General features: G+C 41.2%; 1 protein-coding gene across 1 annotated transcript in view; it reads left to right on the plus strand.

The window, feature by feature from the left end:
* Window positions 1-442: 442 nt before the first annotated feature.
* The window catches only part of LOC119411478 (alpha-2-macroglobulin), a 118,921-nt gene continuing 92,402 nt past the window's right edge, over window positions 443-26,961 (plus strand). The window contains exons 1-18 of the mRNA XM_037678429.1: window positions 443-535; window positions 686-866; window positions 1,015-1,171; window positions 1,329-1,381; window positions 4,040-4,060; window positions 4,288-4,453; window positions 4,539-4,623; window positions 4,736-4,874; window positions 13,710-13,827; window positions 14,640-14,749; window positions 14,844-15,011; window positions 15,166-15,390; window positions 15,780-15,843; window positions 15,993-16,138; window positions 21,857-22,006; window positions 23,960-24,103; window positions 24,401-24,482; window positions 24,563-24,737. Coding sequence (XP_037534357.1) covers window positions 450-535; window positions 686-866; window positions 1,015-1,171; window positions 1,329-1,381; window positions 4,040-4,060; window positions 4,288-4,453; window positions 4,539-4,623; window positions 4,736-4,874; window positions 13,710-13,827; window positions 14,640-14,749; window positions 14,844-15,011; window positions 15,166-15,390; window positions 15,780-15,843; window positions 15,993-16,138; window positions 21,857-22,006; window positions 23,960-24,103; window positions 24,401-24,482; window positions 24,563-24,737 — 2,270 coding nt within the window. The 5' untranslated portion in view covers window positions 443-449. The remainder of the gene's footprint in view (window positions 536-685; window positions 867-1,014; window positions 1,172-1,328; window positions 1,382-4,039; window positions 4,061-4,287; window positions 4,454-4,538; window positions 4,624-4,735; window positions 4,875-13,709; window positions 13,828-14,639; window positions 14,750-14,843; window positions 15,012-15,165; window positions 15,391-15,779; window positions 15,844-15,992; window positions 16,139-21,856; window positions 22,007-23,959; window positions 24,104-24,400; window positions 24,483-24,562; window positions 24,738-26,961) is intronic.

The following is a 26,961-nucleotide window of genomic DNA, read 5'->3' on the forward strand; positions in this document are numbered from 1 at the left end:
CATCCATCCATCCATCCATCCATCTTTCTTTAGTTGTTGATTCTTGACAAGATATTCTTATTCATAAAAAAAAACAACTTTGTTGGTCTATCTCTGTGCCTGCCTGTGGAGTTCTTTTAAACAACACTTGCCAACATAAAGTTGAAGGACCTTTTAGAAACTGTATTGTATGATTTGAAGGGATTTTACTCATCTTGTTCAAAAATAGCTCTCACAGGAGATCGCGTATAGGTTCAGAAAACAACTAATGGGATTTACTTTGCAGCCATTTCATGCACTACCCCAACATTCAAAATGTAAATAGTTGTGTCTGATTGGTGAGGTTCCTTGAAATCAAACTAAAGGTCAGATAAGGGTGGGTGTGTGCTGTGTGGGTGAAACTGGGAGGTGCTCCTGCTGTCTGCAGTCTATATAACAGATGTTTACTTTGCAGATCATTGCAGTCAGTCATGGGTCGCCCTGCGAGTCAGATGTGGACATGGATCCTTTGTGTCCTTTGGTGTGGGATATCTGTTGCTCAACCAGCTACAGTACCGTAAGTTTTAAATCAAATATTAATAAAAGTATTAAAACAAGAGAATATTTACAGTTTATGTTTTAAACAAGTGTATAAACTGAACACAGATTTGTGTTTCAATGTCAAATCAGGCGAGTGACGTAACTCGTGTGAGTTTTTTCCCTGTAGACATTACATGGTGACCATACCTGCAGTTCTTGAGGCTGGAGCTGAGACTAAATTCTGTGTGAACCTCTTGGAGCCCAATGAAATGTTGGCCATGACTGTCACTTTGAGGTCCCAAGACAAGAACACAACTCTGTATGAGAAGACCTCCAGCACAGAGTTTCATGACTGCATTCAGTTTCAGGTTAACACTCACAATGGTCTTGCATCTGTTATGTCAAGAAATACATTTAAAATGTAATATTCAAATATTCTGTAAGACTGAGAAAACAGACATTTTGTGATCAGCTGTAATGTCGATCTGAAAAGTTTTAAAGTTCTTTCTGTCACAGGTTCCTTTAGTAACAAATGAAGAGGTGCAGACATTTGAGGTGGAGGTACGAGGAAACACATTTCACTCAAAAGAAGCCAGAAAAGTCATGATCAAAGCCTATCAACCAAAAACTTTTATCCAAACGGATAAACCCATCTACCTCCCTGGACAGACGGGTAACTATGAGCTGTGGCTTCTTCTGCAACAAACCGTTAACAGTACTTGTAGACCAGAGCTTCTAATTTAAATGGTTTACTTCTAATCATTTGTTTACTGAAAAGTCCTAAGTTCAGCATGTCAATAGTGTTGTTTTTGTTTTTTTGTAATCATCAGTGCATTTCAGAGTTGTCACATTGGACTCCAAGTTAAGACTTGCCAATGAGCTGGTGAGTATTTCATGTTCCATTTTTTAAACCAATGTTTTACAGCATAAATGCAATAAAGGATGACATGAGGGTAGTGTGCAGGATTTTCTGTGATCTGCAACATGAGCTTTACACATAATTATGAACATGCACGGTTTGCAGTAAAGGAACAAGATGGTTTTTGTTGTTGTTGCTTTGTTTGTTTTTAACCAGTTTTCATTTTCTGTCTACTGAACAGCAATAACTAGTAATACCCAGGTAATCTTTGTTTGCAATCACATTTGCAAAATACATAAAACACATCAGATTTTAAACATTGAATGATGATGATGTTGCTTTTTGGGTATTTTAAAACATATCTATGATGAAAATGCTACATCTAGAAAACGGAAAAGAAAGTCTGGATCTGAAACAGTTATTCTTTTGCAACAACACAAGCCTAGCTATGAATGTGTTTTTGTATCTGACATGTTCGTTAGTCTGGTCCCATCGAGTGGAGTTAAACAAAATAGTTCTGCAGTTGAAAACACGGATGATCAAAGCTCACATGCTCTTTACTAAAAGTCGCTTTATGTCTACAATTAATTAATAATTCAAAGCCTGTTTAGATAAACTTGCACGTGCTGACTTATCTTTCTTGTATGTTTTTAGCAGATGCTAAAAACTTTATTATTTTACAACGTTATCATTTAGCAAAAATGTGTCAAAGCCTTGAGAGAAAGTACTTAGTAAATCGTGGTGTTTTTTTATTTTTATGTTTTTCCTGAAATCAGAAAACTTTTAAAAAGCTCTTGTCCAGCCCAACAAAGTTAAGTCAGGTCATCTGGACGGTTTCTTTTTTTGTTGAAACATTTCTTTCTTCATCCAAAGGACTTCATCAGTCCGAGGAGCCACAACAAACTCAGTCCCATAAGTGGCTTCCTCACACTTATTCACACTGTGTGACCTAACAACTTTGTTGGATTTTTTTATCTGGATTATTGAGCATGAACTTTGATCTCTTGTCCAGTGTTTTCCAAATTTAGCGTTGGAACCTCACTGTTAGTTGTGGGACATCAACTTTGGGGTCTTCCCTCGATTTACAAAATGTTTAATTAAAAATGCTAAATTTGTCTATTTTCTAATAGATAAAATGTAGTTATCCAAGGCCTTGTACACTGAGATATTTTCCAAAATGAACTTTCATTTATTGTTTCTAATATTACTCTTGTTAGCAGCAAGTTTCCAGAAATGTTTTGATCCACATCGAAATGCACCAAATGATCCAAGCGGCTGTAGTAACTATGCCAGGCCTGTGTGTGATGCTGTAACACAAATCTACACCATGCCACATACATATAAGAAACAGGGAAATGACGTGGAGCATGTGCATAAAACTTAAAAACTGTAAACACAAGAAACAAAAAGAGGATGGAAAATTCAAAAGCAAATATCAATTTTTGTGGAATGACGAAATGAAACATTGACTATGTGTCACAATAAATTACAAAATCACAACATTACAGGATGGTATTGACTGGAAAACATGGAGGATTAGAAAACCCAGTGTCCATTGAGGAACACTGGGGAAGGTTTACTTTACAACAGTTGCTTCAGTATTGTTGAAAATACTTTTAACGAAACCCTTTTAGCTTTAGATTATTTGGTGTAATAAGGAGTGTTATGCTCTGTTCTATTTAAAACAGTTTTTGTTAGTCACTTTGCTCATTGAAGACCATACAAAAAGGTTTTGCTGTAATTGAGAAACCAGTAACTGCAACACAAATGCAAGCATGTCAACAATCATTGTATAGGGCAGTGATTCCCAACACTGCTCCTTGAGGAACACCATCCTGCATGTTTTAGTTGTTTTCCTGCTTTGACACACCTGATTTGAATGAACGGGTGATTAATGGGCTTCTGCAGAACTTGAAGTAATTAAATCACTAAATCTGGTGTGTTGGAGCAGGGAAACAACTAAAACATGCAGGGTGGTGTTCCTCAAGGACCAGGGTTGGGAACCACTGGTATAGGTTCATAGGTTAGGCAGGAGGTGTGAATATGACATTTTTATGTTTTAGTTGTTTACACAAAACAATGTGAGTGATTTAAGTTTTAAATTATTTTCCCTTCTCTTTTTATGTTGTGGGGGCTCTGCCATTTCTGAATGAGCCCAAGACTAAAATGAGAGGAAAAAAATCACAATAAAAATAAACATCTGTAACAAAATAAAGTTTCTGTGTGGATGGAGATTGAATAATTCTTAAACGGTGGTTGATACAGGTAGTGGTATCATTATACTTATTTGGCCTAAATACTTTGGGCAAAAACACTTGCCTCTCTGCCACAAGTACTCTGTGCATCGTGTGTTTGAAAGTTTTGAACTCAATGATTTAGGTCACAGCAAAATAAAAAAGTTAATTTTTTCATATAATAAAACAAAACAAAAGGTGAGGAAAAAGATAAACTTGGTCAGACTTAGAAGATCCTCCAAAAATATTTTTGCACCAATTTTATACTAAATATTCAATATTATTTTTTAAAATCATCATACTCCCCCCATTTTTTAATCTCCTAATGAAAGAAGAAAGAAAGAAAATGAGACTTTGTCCCTGAATTTCTTTTTTTTGTCCATCAGTTATTTGTTGATTTATTTTTATTATTCAAAAGCTAACTTCCTTTTTTTCTTTTGTCTCGCAGTATAACATCATTGAAATGAAGGTAAGAAAGTACACAAAATTTTAATACACATTACGAAAAGTAGGCTGGCTAGGAAAAATGTCATGGGTCAATGTAGTTGAAAATGGGTCATGCTGATAGCAAAGAAATTTTAAATGATTGTATCAAAATGTATTTTTGTCACTGAACTGTAACTGAAGGCATTAAAATTGCAACATTTGAAGAATATCACTGCTCATTTTTATTTATTATTTTTACTTTTTGAACAGGATCCCTTTGACAACAGGATTGGACAGTGGCTCAATGAAACGTCCAATAGCAAAATACTACAGCTTTCTTATTCCCTGAACTCTGAGGCTCGTGAAGGAACTTACGAAATTATTGTCTCAGTAGGTGAAAGAAAAACACATCACAGCTTCAAGGTGGAAAAGTATGGTATGTTGGTAATATTTTTAGAAATTAAAAAATGTATTTTTCTAGTTATATCTAAATACTATAGTAACCACCATTTTTTTTCCAGTTTTGCCCAAATTTGCCATAACATTAAATGTAAAAGATGACGTAAGTATTGGGTCAGAAGAATTTGATGTTGAAGTATGTGCAAAGTAAGTAAATTCATTTTAAAATATTAGAAATAAAATAAAATTATTATTAAATTAATTAGGTTGGTTCTTTTTGTTGAGTGAATGACTCACCAATCTGTTCTACTTTAATTAGGTACACATATGGACAGCCTGTGCCAGGACTTGTTATTGTTCAGGTGTCCCGACCTATTGTACACTACTTTTTTGGAGTACAACCTAGAACTCCAGAAGAACTCGAGATAACTGAGCCAAGAAACACAAAAACAAAAGAGGTAGAATTTGTTGTGTTCAGTTTTGCACAATGTTTTTCTAAGTTAAAAAGTAAGGAATTCTGGGGGTGGGGGTGGGGGGGCATTATCCATAGTTTCTCAAACCTAACATGGTCTTTTTGCTATCATGTATATATCTAAATGTTCTTGTAAGTTATTTTACTTTGAAATTAATAGCACTTTTTTTATTAGGTGAATTTAATTGAACATAACACTAATCGGGCTGTTGATGTGGTTGGTGTCTTTGTATTTGGATCTCCAGCTCTCAGTGAAGCAGTGACAACTGAATGTGGAGAAGCACTGATAAGCTAAGAGTAACGCCTCCAAAACATAGGCCACTGTCCTCTGTTAGAAAAGGGCTGATTGCCTTTGTAGGGTTGGGAGTGAGGTGCTGCCTTAATGGAGAAATTTGATTATCTCTGAGTTTTGGTTAAGAGTGAGGATAGAATTAGGCTTGAGATCTGTTGAAATGAATGAGAAGTTCATCCATCCATCCATTTTCTTTACCCGCTTATTCCATTTTTGGGTCACGGGGGTCGCCGGTGCCCATGTCCAGCAATCACTGTGCGAGGGGCGGGGGACACCCTGGACGGGTCGCAAGTCCATCACAGGGACACATAGAGACAAACGAGACAAACAACCATTCACTCTCTCACTCACACCTAGGGACAATTTAGAGTTACCAATCAGCCTAACATGCATGTTTTTGGTCTGTGGGAGGAAACCGGAGTACCCGAAGAAAACCCACGCATGCACGGAGAGAACATGCAAACTCCACCCAGAAAGGCCCCCGGACCGGGGTTTTGAACAAGGGACCTGCTCGCTGAGAGGCAGCAGCTCTACCAGTTGCGCCACCGTGCTGCCCGTGAGAAGTTCATAATTTAGTCAATTTATTTAGAACAGGCAGCAACTATTTTACATGACCGTATCAGTGAGTGGTGATGAACATGTGACATCCGACAAGAGACTGACCTAGAACCTCTTGAGCATGCGCACTTCTAGGAACTACAGTATCTGGTATAGTCCATACCTAGCATAGACACAATCATTTATCAGAATGATCTATAATCTCTACTATTTGTTGGTGTCTCCTGTGAAATCAGAATGGGCTATGTGAGTGAAAATAACACTGAATACTTAATGTTGGATATTACTTCAAACAATAGAAATTAGCAGTCATTCCAACATTATCTGTAACGAACAAGCAAAATTGTACTTCTGTATGAAACAAAACATTAATGCCTTCATTTTTTCCCAAAATTTTATAACTCAGTCACTGTACTTTGGATTTGGCTTTCACATGTGATGTGAGTGTGTTACACGAGGAATTGCTGTGACATGTGACTTGGTAGCAGAGCAAGCCGCAGGGGTCTGCTGCTCACTAGCATGCTCTGCAGGCACCTGTGTTGGTCTACGTACAGTATTTGCCGGGACTGTGGTGTGGAAGAGAGAGTATCTGGGGTGGCTTGGTTAGTTTGTTTGGAACTAATGTCTGCAGGGTCGATCCGTTGAGGTTGCGGCGGCTCAACAACAGACATAATGTGGTGATGATTTGTCCTGTAGTTGCCGCCATTGGATTTGATGATGTAGGAGTGTGGCTCTTCGCAGACCTCCTTTAAAATATAAACTCCTTGTTCAGAGGCAACCTGCAATAAAGAGAACAGTGAGAAAATGGTCAATGGAAGCTGAAGAAGCCCTGTGGGGTTGTTTTGAGGCTACAGACTGGGATGCACTGTGCCAGCCACATGGAGAGAACATCAATGCCATGACTGAGTGTGTGACCGACTATATAAACTTCTGTGTAAACAACACCATCCCCACCAGAACAGTGAGATGCTTCCCCAGTAACAAACCCTGGATCACCACTGACCTGAAGGAACTGCTAAACCAGAAAAAAAGAGCCTTCAGGGAGGGAGACAGGGAATTATTGAGGAGCACACAGAAGCAACTAAAAGTCAAGATCAGAAACAGCAAGGAAGTGTACAAGAAGAAGCTGGAGAGCAAGCTCCAGCAGAACAATATCAGAGAGGTGTGGTCAGGGATGAAAAAGATCACAGGCTTGAAGCAGAAGGAGGATCAAGAGGATGGAAGCCTGGACAGAGCCAACGAACTGAACACGATCTTCAATAAGTTCAGTTCAGGAACAAGCTCAGCAGCATCCTCTCTTTCCCACAGCCAAACAGATATACCACCCTCCTTTGACCCAAAGCTGTCCTGTCACACCTCAAATATTTTATCTACCACCTCGGTCATGGACCCTTCTTCTTCTACTTATTGGTCTTCAACCAAATCAGAAGATGCTGATACCTCCTTTGCACCCCCCCCCCCCCGCATCTCCAGAAGTCAGGTGAGGAAGCAGCTCTGGAGAGACTGAACCAGAATAAGTCAGAGTCAGTCAGAGTCAGAGTTTCTTTATTGTCATTCGCACCTCATGTGGTACATGTGGTGGAGCGAAATTATGTACACAAGGTCCCAGTTACATCCAACAATAAAATGTCTAAGAAAAACAGTAATAACATCTAAGATATGAACTAAGAATAACATCAACTAAATATACACTAAGCACTCATAACATAAAACATTGAACATCAGCACAAACATGAACATGAGTCTGTAAGCAGATGTGCACGCATGAACACATCAACATTGAAACAGATCAGCAGCAACATGAAACAGATCAGCAGCAACATGATATGGTTTTTCACAGTGATTATTCTACTGTACTTAGAGATTCATGAGTCTAACAGCCTCAGGGTAGAAGCTGTTCCTCAGTCTAGTGGTTCTACACTTAATGCTCCTTAACCTCCTTCCTGAGGGGAGTGGGGCAAAAAGTGTGTGTGCTGGGTGAGTGGGGTCCTTCATGATGCAGGTGGCCCTCTTCCTGCATCTGGAGGTGTAGATGTCTGTGATGGTGGGGAGGCTTATTCCGACAGACTTCTGTGCAGCCTTCACCACTCTCTGCAAAGCTTTTCTTTCTGTAGCTGTGCAGCCTCCATGCCACACGTTGATGCTGGAGCACAGGATGCTCTCCACTGCACACCTGCAGAAGGAGGTGAGGACTGAGCTTCCCAGACCAGCTCGCCTCAGCCGTCTGAGGAAGTAGAGTCTCTGATGAGCTTTCTTGATCAGGCTGGTGGTGTTGTTGCTCCAGCTGAGGTTGTCATTCATGTGTACACCCAAGTACTTGTAGCTGGAGACCACTTCCACCGCAGATCCTCTTATGTTCAGGGGGGTGTAGATGTTTTTGTTCCTTTTGAAGTCCACAATAATCTCCTTTGTCTTCTTCACATTGTTGTGAAGGTTATTCTCTTTGCACCAGCTCTCCAGGTGTTCCACCTCTTGCCTGTAGCTGGACTCATCATTGTTTGTGATGCATCCCACCACCGCCGTATCATCTGCAAACTTTACAATGTGACAGCCTGGATGGGTAGCTGCACAATCATACGTGAGCAGAGTAAACAGGAGGGGGCTCAACACACATCCCTGAGGAGAGCCAGTGCTGAGGGTTATGGTGGAGGAGGAGAGGTTGTGGATCCTCACTGACTGTGGTCTGTTTGTTAAAAAGTCTAGTACCCAGTTGCTAATGGAGGGGCTTAGTCCTAGTGTGGATAGTTTGTCCATCAGGGTTTGGGGGATCATGGTGTTGAAGGTGGATGTGAAGTCCACAAAGAGCATACGGATGCAAGAGTTTTTCTGCTCCAGGTGGTTGAGCGCAGTGTGGACCACAGAGGAGATGGCATCCTCTGTTGATCGGTTCTCACGGTATGCATACTGATGAGGGTCCTCGTTGATGTTGATGGTTGTTTTGATGTGAGTCATGACCAGTTTTTCAAAGCATTTAGCGACTATCGGGGTGAGGGCCACTGGCCGATAGTCATTCAGACCAGTCACTGTAGAGCTTTTTGGGACTGGGATGATGGTGGCAGTCTTCAGGCAGGTGGGAACTGTCTCCAGGGTAAGTGAGGTGTTAAAGATGTCTGCCAGCACCTCACAGAGCTGATCAGCACATTCCTTCAACACTTTTCCGGGGATGTTGTCTGGGCCAGTTGCCTTGTGCGGATTAATCCTCCTGAAGGTACTCCTTACTTCTGCTGAGGTCACGCTGAGATGCTCTTCATCCGGTGGTGAGGTGAGTCTGGTGCTGGGTGGTCTGTTCGGGTCTTCAAAGCATGCATAGAACTTGTTGAGGGCATCAGGCAGAGATGGGTCTTTGGGGCATTGTTCGCTCCTTCCTTTATAATCTCTTATGCACTTAATGCCCCTCCACATGCTCCGAGGGTCTTGTGAGATGAATTGACCCTCGATCCTCTTTGCATATGTGCCCTTGGCCCTCTTAATACCAGCAACCAGCTCTTTTCTTGTCCTACTCAGCTCCTGTGAGTTTCCAGACCTGAAGGCAGTGTTCCTGGCTTCCAGCAGGGTATGTACCTCTACATTCAGCCAAGGTTTTCTGTTTGGGTAGCTTTTAACATTTCTGATAGTGGAGACGGTGTCAGTACATGTACTAATGTAACCCAGAACTGAGGATGTGTATTGGTCAAGATCAAGCGAACCTCCATTTTCAGCAGCTTCTCTGAAAACCTGCCAGCCTGTTCGGTCAAAACAATCTCTCAGTATGGGGCCACTGTCCTGGATCCAGCATTTAACTTTCTTTTGTACCGGTCTTGAGCGTCTCAGCGGGGGCATGTAAGCAGGAGCCAGGAAGATTGAGATGTGGTCTGACAGTCCTAGGTGGGGGCGGGGTTCGGCTTTGTATGCATCTTTTACGTTCGTGTAAACACGGTCCAGCGTGTGGTCTCCACGTGTTGGAATCGCCACATGTTGATAAAAGCTTGGGAGGCAGTCCTTTAGATTCACGTGGTTAAAGTCTCCGGCTACCACGTAAAGAGCCTCGGGGTGTTTGTTTTGCAGCGAGCTGATAATATCATGAAGCTCCTGCAGTGATTCATTAGCATTAGCGTCTGGAGGAATGTAGACGACAGAGATGAAAGTCACTGTGAACTCTCGGGGTAGATAATGTGGCCGACATTTCACTGTTATAAGGCTGCAGATCCAGATGGTGTCAGTCCCAGAGTCCAGAAAGTCTGTGCAGAGCAGCTCTGTGGGGTTCTGCAGCATCTCTTCAACCTTAGCCTGACTCAGGAGAAGGTTCCAGTGTTGTGGAAAACATCCTGCCTTGTTCCAGTACCAAATAAAACTCACCCATCAGTCCTCATGACTATAGACCTGTTGCCCTGACATCCCACAGCCTGAAGGTCCTAGAGACTCTTCTGTTGGCCCACCTGACTAAACAAACAAGCACATATCAGGACCCACTGCAGTTTGCTTATTGGCATGGACTTGGAGTTGAAGATGCCATTATACACCTGCTTCAGCAAACTCACTGTCATCTAGAAAAGGCAGACAGCACTGTGAGAGTCATGTTCTTTGATTTCTCCAGTACATTTAACACAATCCAGCCTGATTTGCTTTATCAGAAACTCCAGAAGACTCAGTTGGAGGCCTCAACAATCACCTGGATCAAAGACTACCTGACAAACAAGACCACAGTTTTTGAGACTGAAGGGTTGTGTGTCTAACCAGGTGGTCAGTAGCTCAGGAGCACCACAGGGAACTGTACTCTCACCAATCCTTTTCACTCTGTACACCTCAGATTTCCAGTACAAAACAGACTCCTGTCATCTGCAGAAATATTGAGATGACTCTGCAGTGGTCGGGTGTATCAGAGATGGACACGAAGCTGAGTACAGGAAACTGGTGGACCACTTTGTAGTATGGTGTGGAAACAATCATCTCATCTTGAATGTGAACAAAGCAAAGGAGATGATTGTAAATTTAAGGAGAAACAGGAACAGGTCCAACCCTATTTCCATCATGGGAGATGAAGTGGAGGTGGTGGAGAAGTATAAATACCTCGGGGTTCACCTAGACAGCAGACTGGACTGGAGATGCAACAGTGAAGCCATTTACAAGAAGGGACAGAGCAGACTGTACTTCTTGAGAAAGCTGAAGTCCTTCAATGTTTGCAGCAAGATGTTGCATATCTTCTATAAGTCTGTTGTAGAGCGTGCCGTCTCTTCTGCCATCATCTGCTGGGGTAGCAGCACCAGAGCAAGTGACTTAAAAAAGATCAACAAGCTCATAAAGAAGGCTGGCTCAGTTCTGGGGACTCCTCTAGAACCTTTGGAGATGATTGTACAAAAAAGGATTCTTCAAAAAATGAAGAACATTATAGACAACCCTCAGCATCCTCTTCATCAGACTGTCATACAACAACAGAGTGTCTTCAGTCAGAGGCTTCTTCAGATCTGTTGTAGGACAGACCGCTACAAGAGATCCTTCCTGCCCACAGCCATCAGCATCTATAACAACTCTTTAATGAAACCAGGATGATGAGTTAAAACAACATTTATTTTCCCTCTGGGATTAATAAAGTATTTTTGAATTTGAATTTACTGTGCCAAGATGGTTCTGTCCCTTGGTCATCTGCAACCTGATGACTTGTCCTTCTGCAAGCGGCATTAGTGGGTGACTAGTTGCATCATAGTATTGCTTTTGAATTAGTATTTTCTTTTTGAGATGCATAGAGATACAGTATGTTTTCTGTTCTTTGGGGCAGGTGCCAGCAGTGTGGTGTTGACAGGAAATGTTGAGCATGTCTGTCTGGACATTAGGTGCTCTGCAGTTGAGTCCAATATTTTGTCACGAGGGACATTCCTGATGTTCAGTAAGTTGAGAAAAATGTTTGTCACATCCTTATGAGACTGTTCCATTAGCTGCTTAGCACTATAGAGTGCCCCGTTCAGCCAGTCCATTCAATCGTGGGGATTCAGGGCTGCTTGTTACGTGAACAAAATCCCACTGCTCAGCAAACACTTTGAAACGCTGACTGGTGTACTGTCTAGCATTGCCAGAAATCAGAGTGTGAGGTGCTCCATGGACAGGAACATTTCTAAATTTTGTGATTGTAGTTGCTGACGATATATCCCAGAGAAGGTCAATTTCAAACCATCCTGAGTATGAGTCATATAGCAACGTACTGTTGTCCATGCCACTCAAACATGTCTGTGGTGACTATTGACCAGAGCAGAGCATGTACCGAGTGTGGTTTTAAGGCTTCCTACTGCTGGTGTGGTCAGGTACTGTTACATACTGTGTAGGAGAGCAGTTATTTTGTAATGTCTTTGTTGATAGTTGACCAAAGTACTATGCCTCTAGCTCTGCACTTTGTGGCTTCAAAGCCTGGGTGGCTCCTGTGCATGATGGTGATGCATTCTTGCTGTAAGGACTCTGTGATGACAGTTCTGTGACCTTTGATGATGATGCCATACTCCATTACTAACTCATCTCTATAGAAAAAAAAATGATGGATGGATGTATCAGATCTTGGGGAATATTCTCAGGCACGGACCAGTGGTGTGTACACTTAATTTGGATGTTTTGAAATCTTCGTGAGACCAGCAAAGATTCAAGGCAGATATAAATCAGTAAAGTTCTGCCTGTCTCCATAACAAATGTTGTTTACCTGAATTTGGCTCCCTCGGCTGGCCTTGGCAGGCCACCTTATCTCAATTTGCAAGGAGGCTCTGTAAATCTGCCCCCCCCCCCCCCCCCCCCACTGCTGAGGAAGTCCACGGACCAATCAGAGGGAACCGACTGAATAAACATTGTGTCATCATTTCAGGACTCTTGGATTCTCACTGGCACTGTCCTTGGCCAACCTCGGCACCCCTCCAAAAAAAAACGTAGACGACTGATCCATACCATCTTCTGACATATCCAAATGAGTGAAGAGTCCATACTTGAGTTTTGTCACTTTATTTAGAACTGGCAGCAACTATCTTACATCACCCTATCAGCGAGTAGTGATGAACAAGCAGCATCAGACAAGAGATTGACCTATAACCTCATGAGCATACTGTACATACTTCTTGCAAGTATGGTATCTGTTGTAGTCCATACATAGCACAAACACAATAATTTATCAGAATGATCTACAAGATCGACAGTGGGTTCTTCAGTATTGCATACTTGGTACTGTTGTCGTGTGGTGAAGAAATGGTTGTGCTTCAAGACAAAGCTCAGCCTATTGATCAATCTATGTTCATTTTGTGATCTATGGCCACAAACTTTAGATAGTGACTGAAAGGACAAGATTGTAGCCACAAACTATCAAAATTAGTTCTTATCATGGTTGTTGTTCTTTCCTTTAGAGATGGGGTGGAATCTGATTTTTCCAAGAGAAACTGAGCAGAGCCCCTGCTCCTCCACAATGAGTGGAGCTAATTCAGGTTGGTGTCTGGTAAGGATGCTCTTTGGATGTCTCCCTAGGGAGACTAGGGAAGAGCCAGGACACTCTGGAGAGAGTGTCTCTCAGCTGGGTTGGGAATGCCTTGGAGTCCTCCCAGAAGAGGTGGCTGTAGAAATATGTGTGGGTCTCTGCTCAAGCTGCTACCCTGGAACTTGTCTCTGTAACAAGAAGCAGACATTGGATGGATAGATGGAATTATTCCAACAATTGCTGACAATCATACAGAACTTGACTTTCTGTATTATTCACTCCCTTCTTCCATTAGTCTCTTCTGCCTTACACTGTCATAACTGTACGCTCTAGTGATGAGGAGCAACAGAACAGTCCAATAAATCATTCACTGTGCAAACAACAAAACAAAATTATTTCCGATAAACTATTTTACCCAGAAGTTAATAATTATCGGATAATTTTACTCAGGATTATCTAAACACATTTGCTAAAGTCAAGTTAGTCATTTTCTAATCCTAAATTTCAGTGTTTTCACATTGTCTATCCACATGTCCTCCTATCTTTGTACATTCTAGACAGATAAAACAGGATGTGCTACATTTGAATTCAAGATATCAACTTTCACCAAAATTGACAAAAAGGTATTGGAGGATCGATTTGACATCAGTGCCATGGTGGAAGAGGAGGGAACAGGCGAGTCTTCCTTTTATACCACACTCCTTTTCTAAAAGAAATGGTCTGCTCATTTTTGGGAGTGTTTTTCTGTTTAAAAGTTTTCAGTAGTTAGTTTCGAGTCAGTTACTTAATAATCTTGACATTAGTTAGAGCACGGAGTTTAGAGAAAAGGGCAGAAGTCTTTGGCTAGGCACAGCTAATGGCTAGCCAAAGAAGAGCCCCTCAGGCTTATCAACCATTCAAAATATTTGTGTGAAAAACACTACATTAGCTAATGTGAAACATCTACATTTAGTTTGCTGCTGTTCTCTCAACCATTGTACGTGTTATTATGTGAATATGTTTGCTGAGCAGAAGTTGTATATATGCTGATTCTGAGAGTTTAGTAACTCATGGCCTAACTAGATGTGCAGATCAGGAAGACTGATACATTTACAGCCTCAATATTATTGGCATATACACAATTTATGCACAACACACATTAGTAGTACAGTAGCACAGAAGATTTTGTTGAGAAAATAGCAACAAACTAAACAAAGGTCATGCAAAAGTGTAAAAGTTTAATAGTAGTTAAATGTATCCGTCTTTCACACTGATATGTTCTTTCTGGGAGATTTGTTTTTATAAGCCAGAAAACTGATTTTGGTTGGTTTTGGGCCCATTCAGGACTTTTCTTCATACTTTATGCTTTATGACTTATGCCACAGCTGATGAGGTACTTTAAGTAATGTTTTAGCTGACATCATGTAAAACTATTACCATACTTTTTCTTTAAATGAGAATTATAATACTGACTTTAATATAACTGACATATGGCTTGTTATATTCAGGTGTTTCACATTCACAAAGGAATAACATAAGGATATCATATGTTATTGGAAATATCACCTTTGTTGACACTCCCAAGATTTATGAACAAGGAAAAAATATAGAAGGAAAGGTAAGTACATTTCACTTTACATATTTATGACTTGTAATACACAAAACCGGGTAATGTATTTTACAGCCTCAGTAATCTAACACTTTTTCCACAGGTTAAAGCAGTGCATTACAATGGCACATCCATTGGTAACATGCAGCTCTACCTGTTTACGGGTGAAAGGTGGTCTGCACAATTGGTGCAGAATCTCACAACTGACATAAATGGTGTTGCCACCTTTTCTCTTAGCACAGACACGTTTAGTGGAGATGTGAAACTCTATGTAAGTATGGCACAGATCTAAGGTCAGTCACTTTACATCTTTTTCATGAAATCAAGTCAGTCATCTATACTGTTTAAAATAAATTAACAAATGCTCTCAACTTGTGTTTTATCTATAAGGAGCCTGATATTTTTTATTTATTTTTTATGAACAGGTAAGCAACTCACCAACTCTGGAGTATCCTGGATATAGAACTGCTTACTATGATATAGGAGCTCACACTGTGTCCATTTCCCAACCTGCTTCTCATGACACCAAAACAGTCAGCTCACTGGAGTTAAAGAGGGATACAACACTTTCTTGTGATAAAGAAGAGGAGATTAGTGTTCTGTACACTTTTGTGCATGAACCCAAGGGTTCTGTAGATATTGTGTATCTGGTGAGTATCACTAAACTACTTTTTATTAACCCTCCTACCACAAACCCTATAACCCTATTGACATGTTTACTTTAGTAGTTTTGAATATTTACAATTGTATTGGATATCCAAAGGACTTTTCTTCATTATCAATAACTAAAATGAAATGTAGCTCAATGTAGATATCTGACACTTCTTCTGGTAAAAAGGGTCCTTTTGAGAGTTTCATTTAATCATGCGATGAAGTGGCTTTAAAAATAAGCCAATTCATCACAGCACCCCAAGCTTCACCCCTGACCCGTAAGATTTTTACAGAACAACGTGGGTACAGAAAACAAATTGGTCCATATTCACTGACTAGGTAAAAAATGATTTACTGCTACATATTAATTATTCTAAAAAATCCTCAGGTTTTATCTAGAGGAGCAATTGTCATCCAGGGACGAAAACAGGTACAATTGGAAGATAAAGCAGGTGTGTAAAGATTGTACGTTTGGTTTTAGAATCACAACAATTCTCTTTAGATTTGAATACTTAAAAAAATACCTTTTTTTTTATAGATTTGTGTATGCTTTTTAGATTGTTTGCCAAATATATCACATGTAATTCTGTTTCTTTTTCAGTAAATGATGGTATGGTGTCCTTTAAGCTGACAATGTCTACAGACATGGCGCCAGAGATCCAGGTTGTGGCTTACGCCGTCCTCTCCAGCAAAGATGTGATTGCTCATAGTGCTGACTTTCCCACTGAGAAATGCTTTAGTAATAAGGTCAGTAAGAAAAGGCAAAATGGCACCATCTGTAAAAAGTAATGGTATCATAGAGGTATGGTGGAATAACTTTAGGCAGCTAATCACTTTGTGAATCTTGTCGTGCTGAGCAAAAGTTGTGTCTTTTTTCTGTAGCTTTGAAGATCAAATCAAAAAGCCAGCCACTAGGGAGCACAAGCCAGTGTATCTTTTGTGCCGGTAAATGGTGAGGGTTGTGTCAGGAAGAGCATCCGACACAAAACACTTTTGCTAAAAACATAATGCAAGTTCATCAAAGCGAAACCATACCGGACTGGTCGAGGTCCTGGTTAACAATGACCGCCACTGGTGCTGTTGACAAACGGTGCCAGCAGAAATTGTGTTACTGTTAGTTTGCCTAACAGCACATGGAGGAAAACATGTCAGGAAAAAGAGGGAGAAGAGGAAAGTCAAGAATGTAGGACTGAGGGTTTCAACTCTAAATGTGGGGACAATGACAGGCAAAGGTAGAGAGCTGGCTGACATGATGCAGAGAAGGAATGTCGATGTTTTATGTGTCCAAGAGACCAAGTGGAAGGGCAGCAAGGCTCGCCGCATTGGAGCAGGGTTCGAACTGTTTTACCATGGTGTGGATAGAAAGAGGAATGGAGTAGGGGTGGTCCTGAAGGAGGAGTTGGCAAAGAATGTAGTAGAGGTGAAAAGAGTGTCAGATAGGGTGATGTGTCTGAAGGTAGAAGTAGAAGGTCTGATGCTAAACATCATCAGTGGTTATGCTCCACAGGTTGGATGTGATGGAGAGGAGAAAGATACATTTAGCAAAAATCTGGATGAAGTGATAGAGAATATTCCCAGGGAGGAGAGAGTGGTGATCAGAGTAGACCTGAATGGACATGTTGGTGAAGAAAACAGAGGGGATGAGGAAGTGATGGGTAGGTTTGGTGTCAGGGAAAGAAACCAGGAAGGACAGATGGTGGATTTTGCCAAAAGAATAGAAATGGCTGTAGTCAACACTTTTTTCCAAATGAGGGAGGAACACAAGCCCCTTTTCCATTGCTCCCCTTCAGCATGGCTTGACTCAGTTCATTACGCTTCTGAGCCCATTTCCACTAGCACTTTTTCGTGGAAGTGGCAACTTTCTTGGTCCCTTCTTCTCTGTGGTACCAATTGAGCTGAGCCGGCACCAAAACATGATATCAGAACACTGTCGGTCACTGATTGGTCAGGGGGCGGAGTCACTGGCTGTTGAGAAACTTTTCATATCATCAAGATCTGCCATTTGCAATTATCAGTGTTCGAACTCAAGGAGCGGCTGGACCTATTTTAAGGATTTTAAAATCTTTAAAAGAGGGCGGCTGTGGCTGAGTGGTTAGAGCAGTCATCCTCCAATGCAAGAGTTGGGGGTTCGAATCCACTAGCAGTCACAGGCCGAAGTATCCCTGGGCAAGACACTGAACCCCTCATTGCCTCCTATGTGTGTCCCATCAGTGTATGAATGTGATAAAGCACTGATTAGTCTCTTTAGAATGATTTGTTCAATTAGCTTAGTAGATATCTAGTAGAGAGCTGTATGAATGGGTAAATGAGGCACAGATTGTGTTGTAAAGCGCTTTGAGAATCTTGATCAGATAGAAAGGTGCTGTACAGTCCATTTAAAAACAATAATGACAACATTGTTGTCTAATGCTAAAGAGCAGGCAACTTTTGTGCCTGGTAACGGGCGAAAAAATTCTGAGCGAGCTAGATGGAGCTCCGCTGGTATCCCCGGCCCCCTCCACCGGAGCTTCGGAGCCCCATCAGGCCGTGCAGGGTGTCACCTCCCCGGCTCCAAGCCTCGCAGGTACCCGCGGAAAATCCTCCATGCTGCCGACTCGGGGCACGGGCTCTGGATCCCAGCTTTGCATGCTCTGGATCCCGGCCTTGCATGCTCTGCAGGCTTCGAGCACTTCTGGTCACCACAGAGGATCATACGAGCTGCTGAGTCACAGAAGGCCATTGCCCGGACCCTGGCCTCACCTGCTCACAAAGGCCGAACCCTGATCCCAGCAGACAGGTGGTAGTATTTAAAAATATTTTATCCATCCATCCATCCATTATCTTCTGCTTATTCCAAAGTGGGGTTGCAGGCCCAGCAGCTTGAGCAGGGAGGCCCAGACATCTCTTTCCACAGCCACCTCTTCTAACTCTTGTGGGAGGATTCCAAGGTGTTCCCAGGCCAACTGAGAAACATAGTCTCTCCAGCATGTCCTGAGTATTCCCCGGGGTCTCCTCCCAGTTGGACATGCCCGAAGCACCTCTCTAGGAAGGTGCCCAGGGGCATCCTTACCAGATGCCCAAATGCCCGCCTCAACTGGCTCCTCTCCACGTGGAGGAGTAGTGGTTCTACTCTGAGTCTCTTCCAAATAACTGAACTTCTCACCCTATCTTTAAGGGAGAGTCCAGCTACCCTGCGGAGGAAACTAATTTCAAATGCCTGTATCCGCAATCTCATTCTTCAGTCATTACCCAGAGCTCATGACCATAGGTGAGGGTAGGAATGTAGACTGACGGGTAAACAGAGCTTTGTCTTACAGCTCAGCTCTCTCTTCATCACAACAGACTGGTTCAGAGTCCGCAATACTGCAGATGCTGCACCAATCCGTCTGTCAATCTCACACTCCATTCTTCCCTCACTCGTGAACAAAACCTTGAGATACTTGAACTCCTCCACTTGAGGCAGAACCTCACCCTCGACCCAAAGAGAGCAACCCACCCTTTTCCAGTTGAGGACCATGGCCTCAGATTTGGAGGTGCTTATTCTCATCCCAGCCCTTCACACTCAGCTTTGAACTGCTCCAGTGAGAGCTGAAGATCACAGTGAGATGACGCCAACAGGACCACATCATCTGCAAAGAGCAGAGATGGAATCCTGAGGCCACCAAATCGGAAACCCTCTGCCAGCTGGCTGCTCCGAGAAAATCTGTCCCTAAAAGTTCATGAACAGAATTGGTGACAACGGGCATCCCTGGCAGAGTCCAACTCCCACCCTGAAGGGGTCCAACTTAATACCGGCAATGCGACCTAAACTCTCGCACGGCTTGCATAGGGACTGAACAGCCCGTTACAATGGGCCTCCAATCCCATAGTCACGGAGCACCCCCCTTACATTCCATGTTCCAAGAGCCAGCTTTGGTTAGCCAGGGTCAGAGTGCCAAGGTCCCCGCCTTCAGCCACTGCCCATAGCATCATGCACCCAACTTTTATGACCCTTCCTGCTGGTGGTGGGTCCACAGGAAGGCAAACCTATACTGCTACTATGGGCTGAGCCTGACCGGGCCCCATAGGTAGAGACCCGGTCACCAGGCACTCGCCAATGAGCCCCTCCCCCAGGCCTGGCTCCACGTTGGGGTCCCGGTAACTCACGTCCGGGCAAGGGACACTGAGTTCCTTGTTTTGTCTCGTCCATGAAATTTTTCTGAATCGCTCTTTGTCTGGCCTGTCACCTCAGACCAATCTGCCATGGGAGACCCTACCAGGGGCCATTTTAATTGCCCCCGACAGCATAGCTCCTAGGATCATTCAGGCACACAAACTCCTCCACCACAACAAGGTGGCGATTCAAGGAGGAGAAAAAAAAAGTATATATACATATATATATATATATATATATATATATATATTTTTTATCAGTGACAATTACAATAAATAAATGGTGCCGGCTTTATCATGAAATTCTGTTTTCACTTTAATGACTATTAAAATAATCTGTTAAAGTTAACTCAGCTGAAAAAATCATAAAAAGACACAAAATTTTTGGATCTCTCTGGAATATTTCCCTCAAAAATGTTTAAAGAAGAGATACAGCTTTTAGTTCCAACTTTATTCTGACCCACAGATGTATAAATCACAAAACAAGCATTAAACTTTAAAGCAAAGCTAAATAAAATAAATATCTGTGATCAAGAAACAAAACCACACATCTAAATTGAACAATAAAAGTCGAAACGAGTGCAAATACATAAAACTATGAAGAAAAGCTAGAAAATTTTAAATATAGATGATTTTGTAGAATCTGGTTCATCAGAGATTTAATGGTGAAATAAAAAGTTCATTATAAGTTTATTAGAAGGATATATATATATATATATATATATATATATATATATAAATATATATGTATATCCGTTTAATAATCTGTATTCTTTTTAATTTACCAGAAACTTCAAAATAAATTCTCACCCTGTACTGAAACCTGTTTCCAAGGTCTTACCGCCACCAGCTGGTAAGGCGCGTGATGTCAATTTGAGCCCTGCCCACTGGAACCGGTACTGAAAGCATAATGAAAGGGGCTATGGAAACACAACATGTACCATACTGAGTCAAGTTGAACCATACTGTACCGGTACTAAGAGGTACTATGGAAAAGGGGCAATACAGTGACCTATAAGAGTGGAGGAAGGAGTACGCAGGTCGACTACATTCTGTGTCGAAGAGGAAACCTGAGGGACATTGGGGACTGTAAGGTTTTGGCAGGGGAGAGCGTGGCCAGACAGCATCCGATGGTTGTGTGTGTATAATGACTGTTGTTGTGAAGAAGAGAAAGAGAAGAAAATCATAGAAGAAGACCAAATGGTGGAAGCTGAAAAAGGAAGAATGTTGTGAGAAATTCAGAGAGGAGCTGTTAAAGGCTCTGGGTGGTAAGAAAGAGCTTCCAAATGACTGGACTACTACAGCAAGAGTAATTAGAGATACAGGTAGGAAGGTAATTGGTGTGTCATCTGGACAGAGATAAGGAAACCTGGTGGTGGAATTCATTCAACCTTTATTTAGACAGGTATAGTGCAGTGTAGGGAGCTTTTCAAAGAAAGAGGTTAGCCAAGAAGGTGCAGGACTTCGAGTACTTGGGTCCAGTGTCCAGGAATATGGGGTGTGTGGTAAAGAGGTGAAAATGAGAATTCAAGCAGGATGGAGTGGATGGAGAAAAGTTTCAGGAGTGATTTGTGACAAAAGTGTGTCAGCAAAGGTCAAAAGAAAAGTTTACAAGACAGAGGTGAGACCAGCTATATTATATGGTCTGGAGACAGAGACATGGACAAAAAGACAGGAGAAAGAACTGGAAGTGGCAGAAACGAAGATGTTGAGGTTCTCCTTAGGAGTGGCAAGGATGGATGTGATTAGGAATGAGATCATCAGAGATACAGCACAGGTTGAACAACTGGAAGATAAAGTTAGAGAGACCAGACTGAGATGGTTTGGACATGTCCAGAGGAGGGACAGTGGGTATATTGGTAGAAGGCTGTTAGAAATGCAGCTTCCATGAAAAAGACAAAGAAGAAGGCCAAAGAGGAAACATATTGATGGAGTTAGAGAGGACATGGAGGTACTTGGAGTGAGGACAGAGAATGCAGAGGGCAGAGTGAGATGGAGGAGGATGACTCATTGTGGAGACCCGTGAAGAGGGAAAGCCGAAAGAAGAAGAAGAAGAAGAAGATCAAATCAAAGTTTGCTTCAATCAGTCCCTTATGAAACTACTACAGAAGATAAGGGTTTTGACATAAAAACAATACAATGCATTGTTACAAATATGCAAGTGTCCTCTAAATTCTCACAAGTTAAATACTTAGCTGATTATTAGTTTGGTGGTGAATGAATAATGAATAATAGAAGTAATAGTATGGATTGGTGACTTATTGTCGAGTCATCTTTTGATGCCTCCAAAGTGTAAAGAAAATGAGATTAATTTTGTTTGTATGTTCACATCAGGTGTCACTGGAGTTTTCTACATCTTCTGCTGTGCCAGGAGAGGAGACCAAAATGCATCTGTCTGCTCAGCCAGATTCTTTGTGTGGTGTCAGTGCCGTCGATCAGAGTGTCCTCGTCAAAGAGCCGGGAAAGACTCTGAATGCTGATAAGGTAACTGCTAACAAATTAGCTTTTAGCAAGCTTTAACTTTATACATGCTTTAAGATTAAATGGAAAGGTCTTGGATTCTCTTATGTATTTATGTATTAGAATAGAATAGAATAGAATAGAACAGAACAGAATAGAATAGAATAGAATAGAATAGAATAGAATAGAATAGAATAGAATAGAATAGAATAGAATAGAATAGAACAGAATAGAATAGAAGAATAGAAACAGCCTTTATTGTCCCACGGATGGGAAATTCCAGTGTATCAGCAGCAACAGCAGCAACAGATAATAAGATAAAAAGATTTAAAGATTTCACACAAAAGTTCCTAAAATGTTAATAAACAATATAATTTATAAGAAATAAGATAAACAATATCAATAATAATGTTCAATAAGTATTGGAACATTGAGAATGGCAGATTATTTACAGTACAGTAAATATTATACATTACTATTACATTACATATTATACATATTATTACATTACATATATTACTTTTATTAAAAGATTGCCATGTTTATCACCCGCCACCAAAAGGCAAAGGCATGTGATAAATGTTTTAGCCCATGTTTGGGTGTGAGTTTACCAAAGTATCTTTTGTATCACTAGACACATTTTTATTAATTAACACAAAGCATTCATTAGATGCACATCTACCAGTGACTATTTTTTGAAGTCAACCTGATAAATGACTACTACAATAAATAGACCCTAAAATGCAAAATTGTCTCTAACTCAATAGGTCAGTTTCATAGGTATTTTGCAAAGAAATTGTGTAGTGTACACATAAACTCAAGAATGACTTAGTGTGAGCTTTGCCTCAAATTTAACATTAAATGTTGGAGTTTAGTCAAATCTGTTAACAAAATATTTTATAAACAACTGTAAGGATTATAATGGAATTTTTACAAAGTTGGATGTACATCAACCAACTGACTTTTGAAAATATCACAATTCAAAGATGCCTCCAAATTCAACTGACCTGAGAAAATACAAAAATGATTAAAACTCCATTGCTAGAAGTCATCCTGAACACATACTTCAAGCACTAAGGAATCATGCAATATTTCATTAGAACACAGAAATACTTGACCAGAAATGGGACATATGCTCCCTCCGGGTTGGGTTTGAGTCTTTGCCTCAGGTGGAGGAGATTAAGTATCCGAGTGTCTTGTTCACAAGTGATGGTAGAATGGAGGTGGAGATGGATTGACAGATTGGGGCCTTGTCCTCATTAATGAGGGCATTGCTTCGGTCAGTCAAAGGTGAAGAAAGAGCTCGGTCGAAAGACCAAGCTCTCAGTTTATTGGTCTGTCTACATTTTAACCCTCTACTATAGTCATGAGGTTTCAATCATGACTGAATAAATGAGATCCCACATACAAATGGATGAAATGAGCTTCCTTCATAGGGTGGCCAGACTCAGCGTTAGAGATAGGGTGAGGAGCATTGTCATCCAGGAGGAGCCTGGGGAGGAGATACTGCTCCTTTGCATTGAAAGGAGTCAGTTGAAGTGGTTTGGGCATCTGAATAAGATGCCCCCTTTGCATGTTTTCCTGGCACATCCCACTGATAAGACCTAGGGCAGACCCAGAACTCACTGGAGGGATTGTGCATAATTTCTGGTCTTGGAGCACCTTGGGCACTCCCAGGACGGGCTGAAAAGTGTCACTGGGGAGAGGGATGTCTGGGTTTCTCTCCTTGATGTGTTGCTTTTGCAACCCAACTATAGACAAGCAGTAGTAGTAGTAGACGGAGATGGAAGTATCACAGGCATACTGATTGAAGTAATTTACACAAGTGACCAAAACGTCTTTAATGTCATTTCTCAGCATTAGAAGGTCTTAGTCTAAAACTGTGGCATAAAACGCACTGGGTGATATGTATTCTGTTATGTATGATTGTATATGTATTTTAAGTAATGTTAGTTTTTTGTTGTTTTTTTCCCCTAGATTTTCAACTTGCTGCCTGTCAGAAAAGTAACATATACCCCTTATCAAATTCAAGACTCCACACCATGTTTACATATGAGGCCAAAGAGATATGTTCTGCCTTATCCTGGTGAAGATCAGAAAGATGCCCATAAAATTTTCCAGGTATGGTTTTAACAGCAAATGTAGAACGTGAATAAATTATTGTAAACGTCCAGGCTCCTACTGGACATGGGCTGGCTACCATTTTTGAGATACAGTACACTATAGTTTTTGAAGTCATTGTATCCAAAACCAGTCATTCTGTTCCTGCAATTGAAATTTAATGAGACTTTAGAAACAGTGTGGAGTTTTCTCCATTGATATAGACCCCAGAGTCAAATGGCTCAGCTCATAAAATAGTATTTGTGTTGTTTTAATGCAGTTAAAGCATAACTTTGCATGTTTATGTGGATTATGCAGGATGTAGGGCTGAAGGTGGCAACAAACTTGCAAATAAAAGTGCCCTCCTGCCTCAGATTTAAGGGAAGAGAATATCATTTAGGTATGCCACCATGGTAACTTTTCATTACCAGTCAAGTGTGACATGACTAATTTAATTTGATCCTGTTTGGTTTTTTACAGGTTACAGTGGGTTTGGTGTTCAGTATTCAAGAGTGAATGCAATGGCTGCGCCAGACAGAATAGCTATGAGCGGGCCTCCAGGGCTTGGAGGATCCCTCGCTCCCAGCGCTGAACCAATCGAGACAGTCCGCACTTTCTTCCCAGAGACTTGGATATGGGACCTGGTGGAAACTGGGTGAGCCTCTGCTGTACAGGAACCTACTGATCGTTAAAATGAAAAGATCTTTTTTTTTACTACATTTTCTCTTGGGGAAAAAAACACATCAGTTTTGTTGGATTCCTGTGCAAATGTAGACAAGAAAGATTTGACTAATATGTTTTAATTGATGATGATGATTTAAGAAATATTATTGCTTAAATGACTGTTTAAGAAAAATCAATTTAATCAATTTAAATGTTGATAGCTCAAAACTTAAAGGTGAAGGTGGGTGATAATGTTTGTGTGAGCTTACATTCACATGTGCATGGGTTGGTGTAACTGTTAATATGTCATGGAAAAGTGGACAAATTTTAAAAAGTGCTGAAAGTAAGAAACAGATGAGCATCTACAAGTAAATATATTTTTAAGTCAACCTCAGTCAAGATGGTTACCTCAGCCAACCATCATTAAAAACTCAAAAATGTCTCCTTCTCCCAGTTGGGTGGCCTTGGAGAGGGCCTCAATTAGATCTAGCACCCCCTCTGCATTACTCTGCTCTCAGCTGCCTTCAAACAGTCAGTATCAACCTACACTTCTAACCCAGTTGTGATCTGGATGGTTAAGATCTGGAATCAGTTTTCAGGAGGGCATTTAACTCTACAGAGTTACTGTTTGTGGCACCTGTATCAAATAATCCTGTTTACTCCCTCAGTATCTGATACAGCTGTTGACACCTGGGTCTTGAGGGGGGTGTGATCATGTTGTGAGCTCTATGATGATGGGAGAGTTGCCGCTTTTGAGCAGCTGGTACAGAAGTTTAATATTCACAAGTCACAGTTTTTCAGATATTTTCAGCTGAGACATTTTGTGAGGTCTAACTGATTGTTTCCCTTTTTACCCCTCTAAACATTTTGTGGTTAAGATTTTGGAATGCAGGTCTGATACCAAGGGGGCCCTTAGTAAGATCTATACACTGCTCAACTCAGACCATGAGACCAGTTTGGAATCTCTTAAACTGAAAAGGGAAATGGACCTGGAGGAACCCATATCAGACGCAGTCTGGTGAAAGATCATTCAGAACATATATTCATCCCCAATCAATCTGAGACATGCTATAATTCAATTCAAGGTGGTGCACTGGCTGCACTGGTCCAAAGACAAGCTGTCTAAGATCAAAACTGACCTCAACCCTGTATGTAATCATTATAAACAAACTCCAGCTACACTCCTGCATACATGCTGGACCTGACCCAAACTGTGGACTTTTTGGCAATTTTGACACCTCCTCTAATGATTTGTTGAAAAACTGTACACCCATTCCCACTCATCTCCCTGTTTGGGGTGGCCCCTGTGGATAAGTCCTTCAGCAAGTAGGAGAAGGAAGTGATTGTGTTTGGCTCTCTTCAGGCCAGGACGCTCATTGTGTGCAACTAGAAGGGCCCCCAGCCCCCAGCATGTGAACAGTGGATAAGAGAAGTAATGTATTATATTCATTTAGAAAAAAATCAGATATACCCTGAAAGGTTCTGCAAAAACATTCTGGGACACCTGGCAGCCTTTTGTGTCATATGTCGAAAATATGTAAATCCCAGTATAAGACATTTATGTATGTGTAGCTGATCTGGTGTTAGTGGGGAGGGGCGTGAGTTTTTTGTTTGTTTTTCTGTTCTGTTGTTTGTGTTAATAAAAAGTCTTTGATTAAAAAAACAACAACTCAAAATTGGATGTTAGTGTAATTTACAGATACTGACCTAAAACTTTGTGTAGCTAAGACGGATGGGACATGTTTTGAGCACTAACCGTCCTTTGTTTAAAACCTTGATAATACAGTTATTATTGAGTCTGTGTCTGTTGGCAAAATATCAAGAATCACTGGACAAACTTCAATGTTTGGAGATAATCATTGGATGTATATTTATAGCTAATTAATTTTTGGAGTCATTGCCATCACATCCACTTTTTAGATAAAAGAAAACAAAAACCACATTCTTATAATTCAGTCACTTTACAAATATTCAGTTAATATTTGATGTGCTTGTCACTCTGTCTCAATTTGTAATCCAAGTGTTACTCACTGTGCAAAATCCACCCATCCATCCATCCATTTTCTTTTACCCGCTTCTTCCATTTTTGGGTCACGGGGGTCGCCGGTGCCCATGTCCAGCAATCACTGTGCGAGGGGCGGGGGACACCCTGGACAGGTCTCCAGTCCATCACAGGGACACAGAGACAAACGAGACAAACAACCATTCACTCACTC

Source organism: Nematolebias whitei, chromosome 6 (assembly GCF_014905685.2).
Source record: "Nematolebias whitei isolate Nwh7 chromosome 6, NemWhi1, whole genome shotgun sequence".
Lineage (NCBI taxonomy): Eukaryota > Metazoa > Chordata > Actinopteri > Cyprinodontiformes > Rivulidae > Nematolebias > Nematolebias whitei.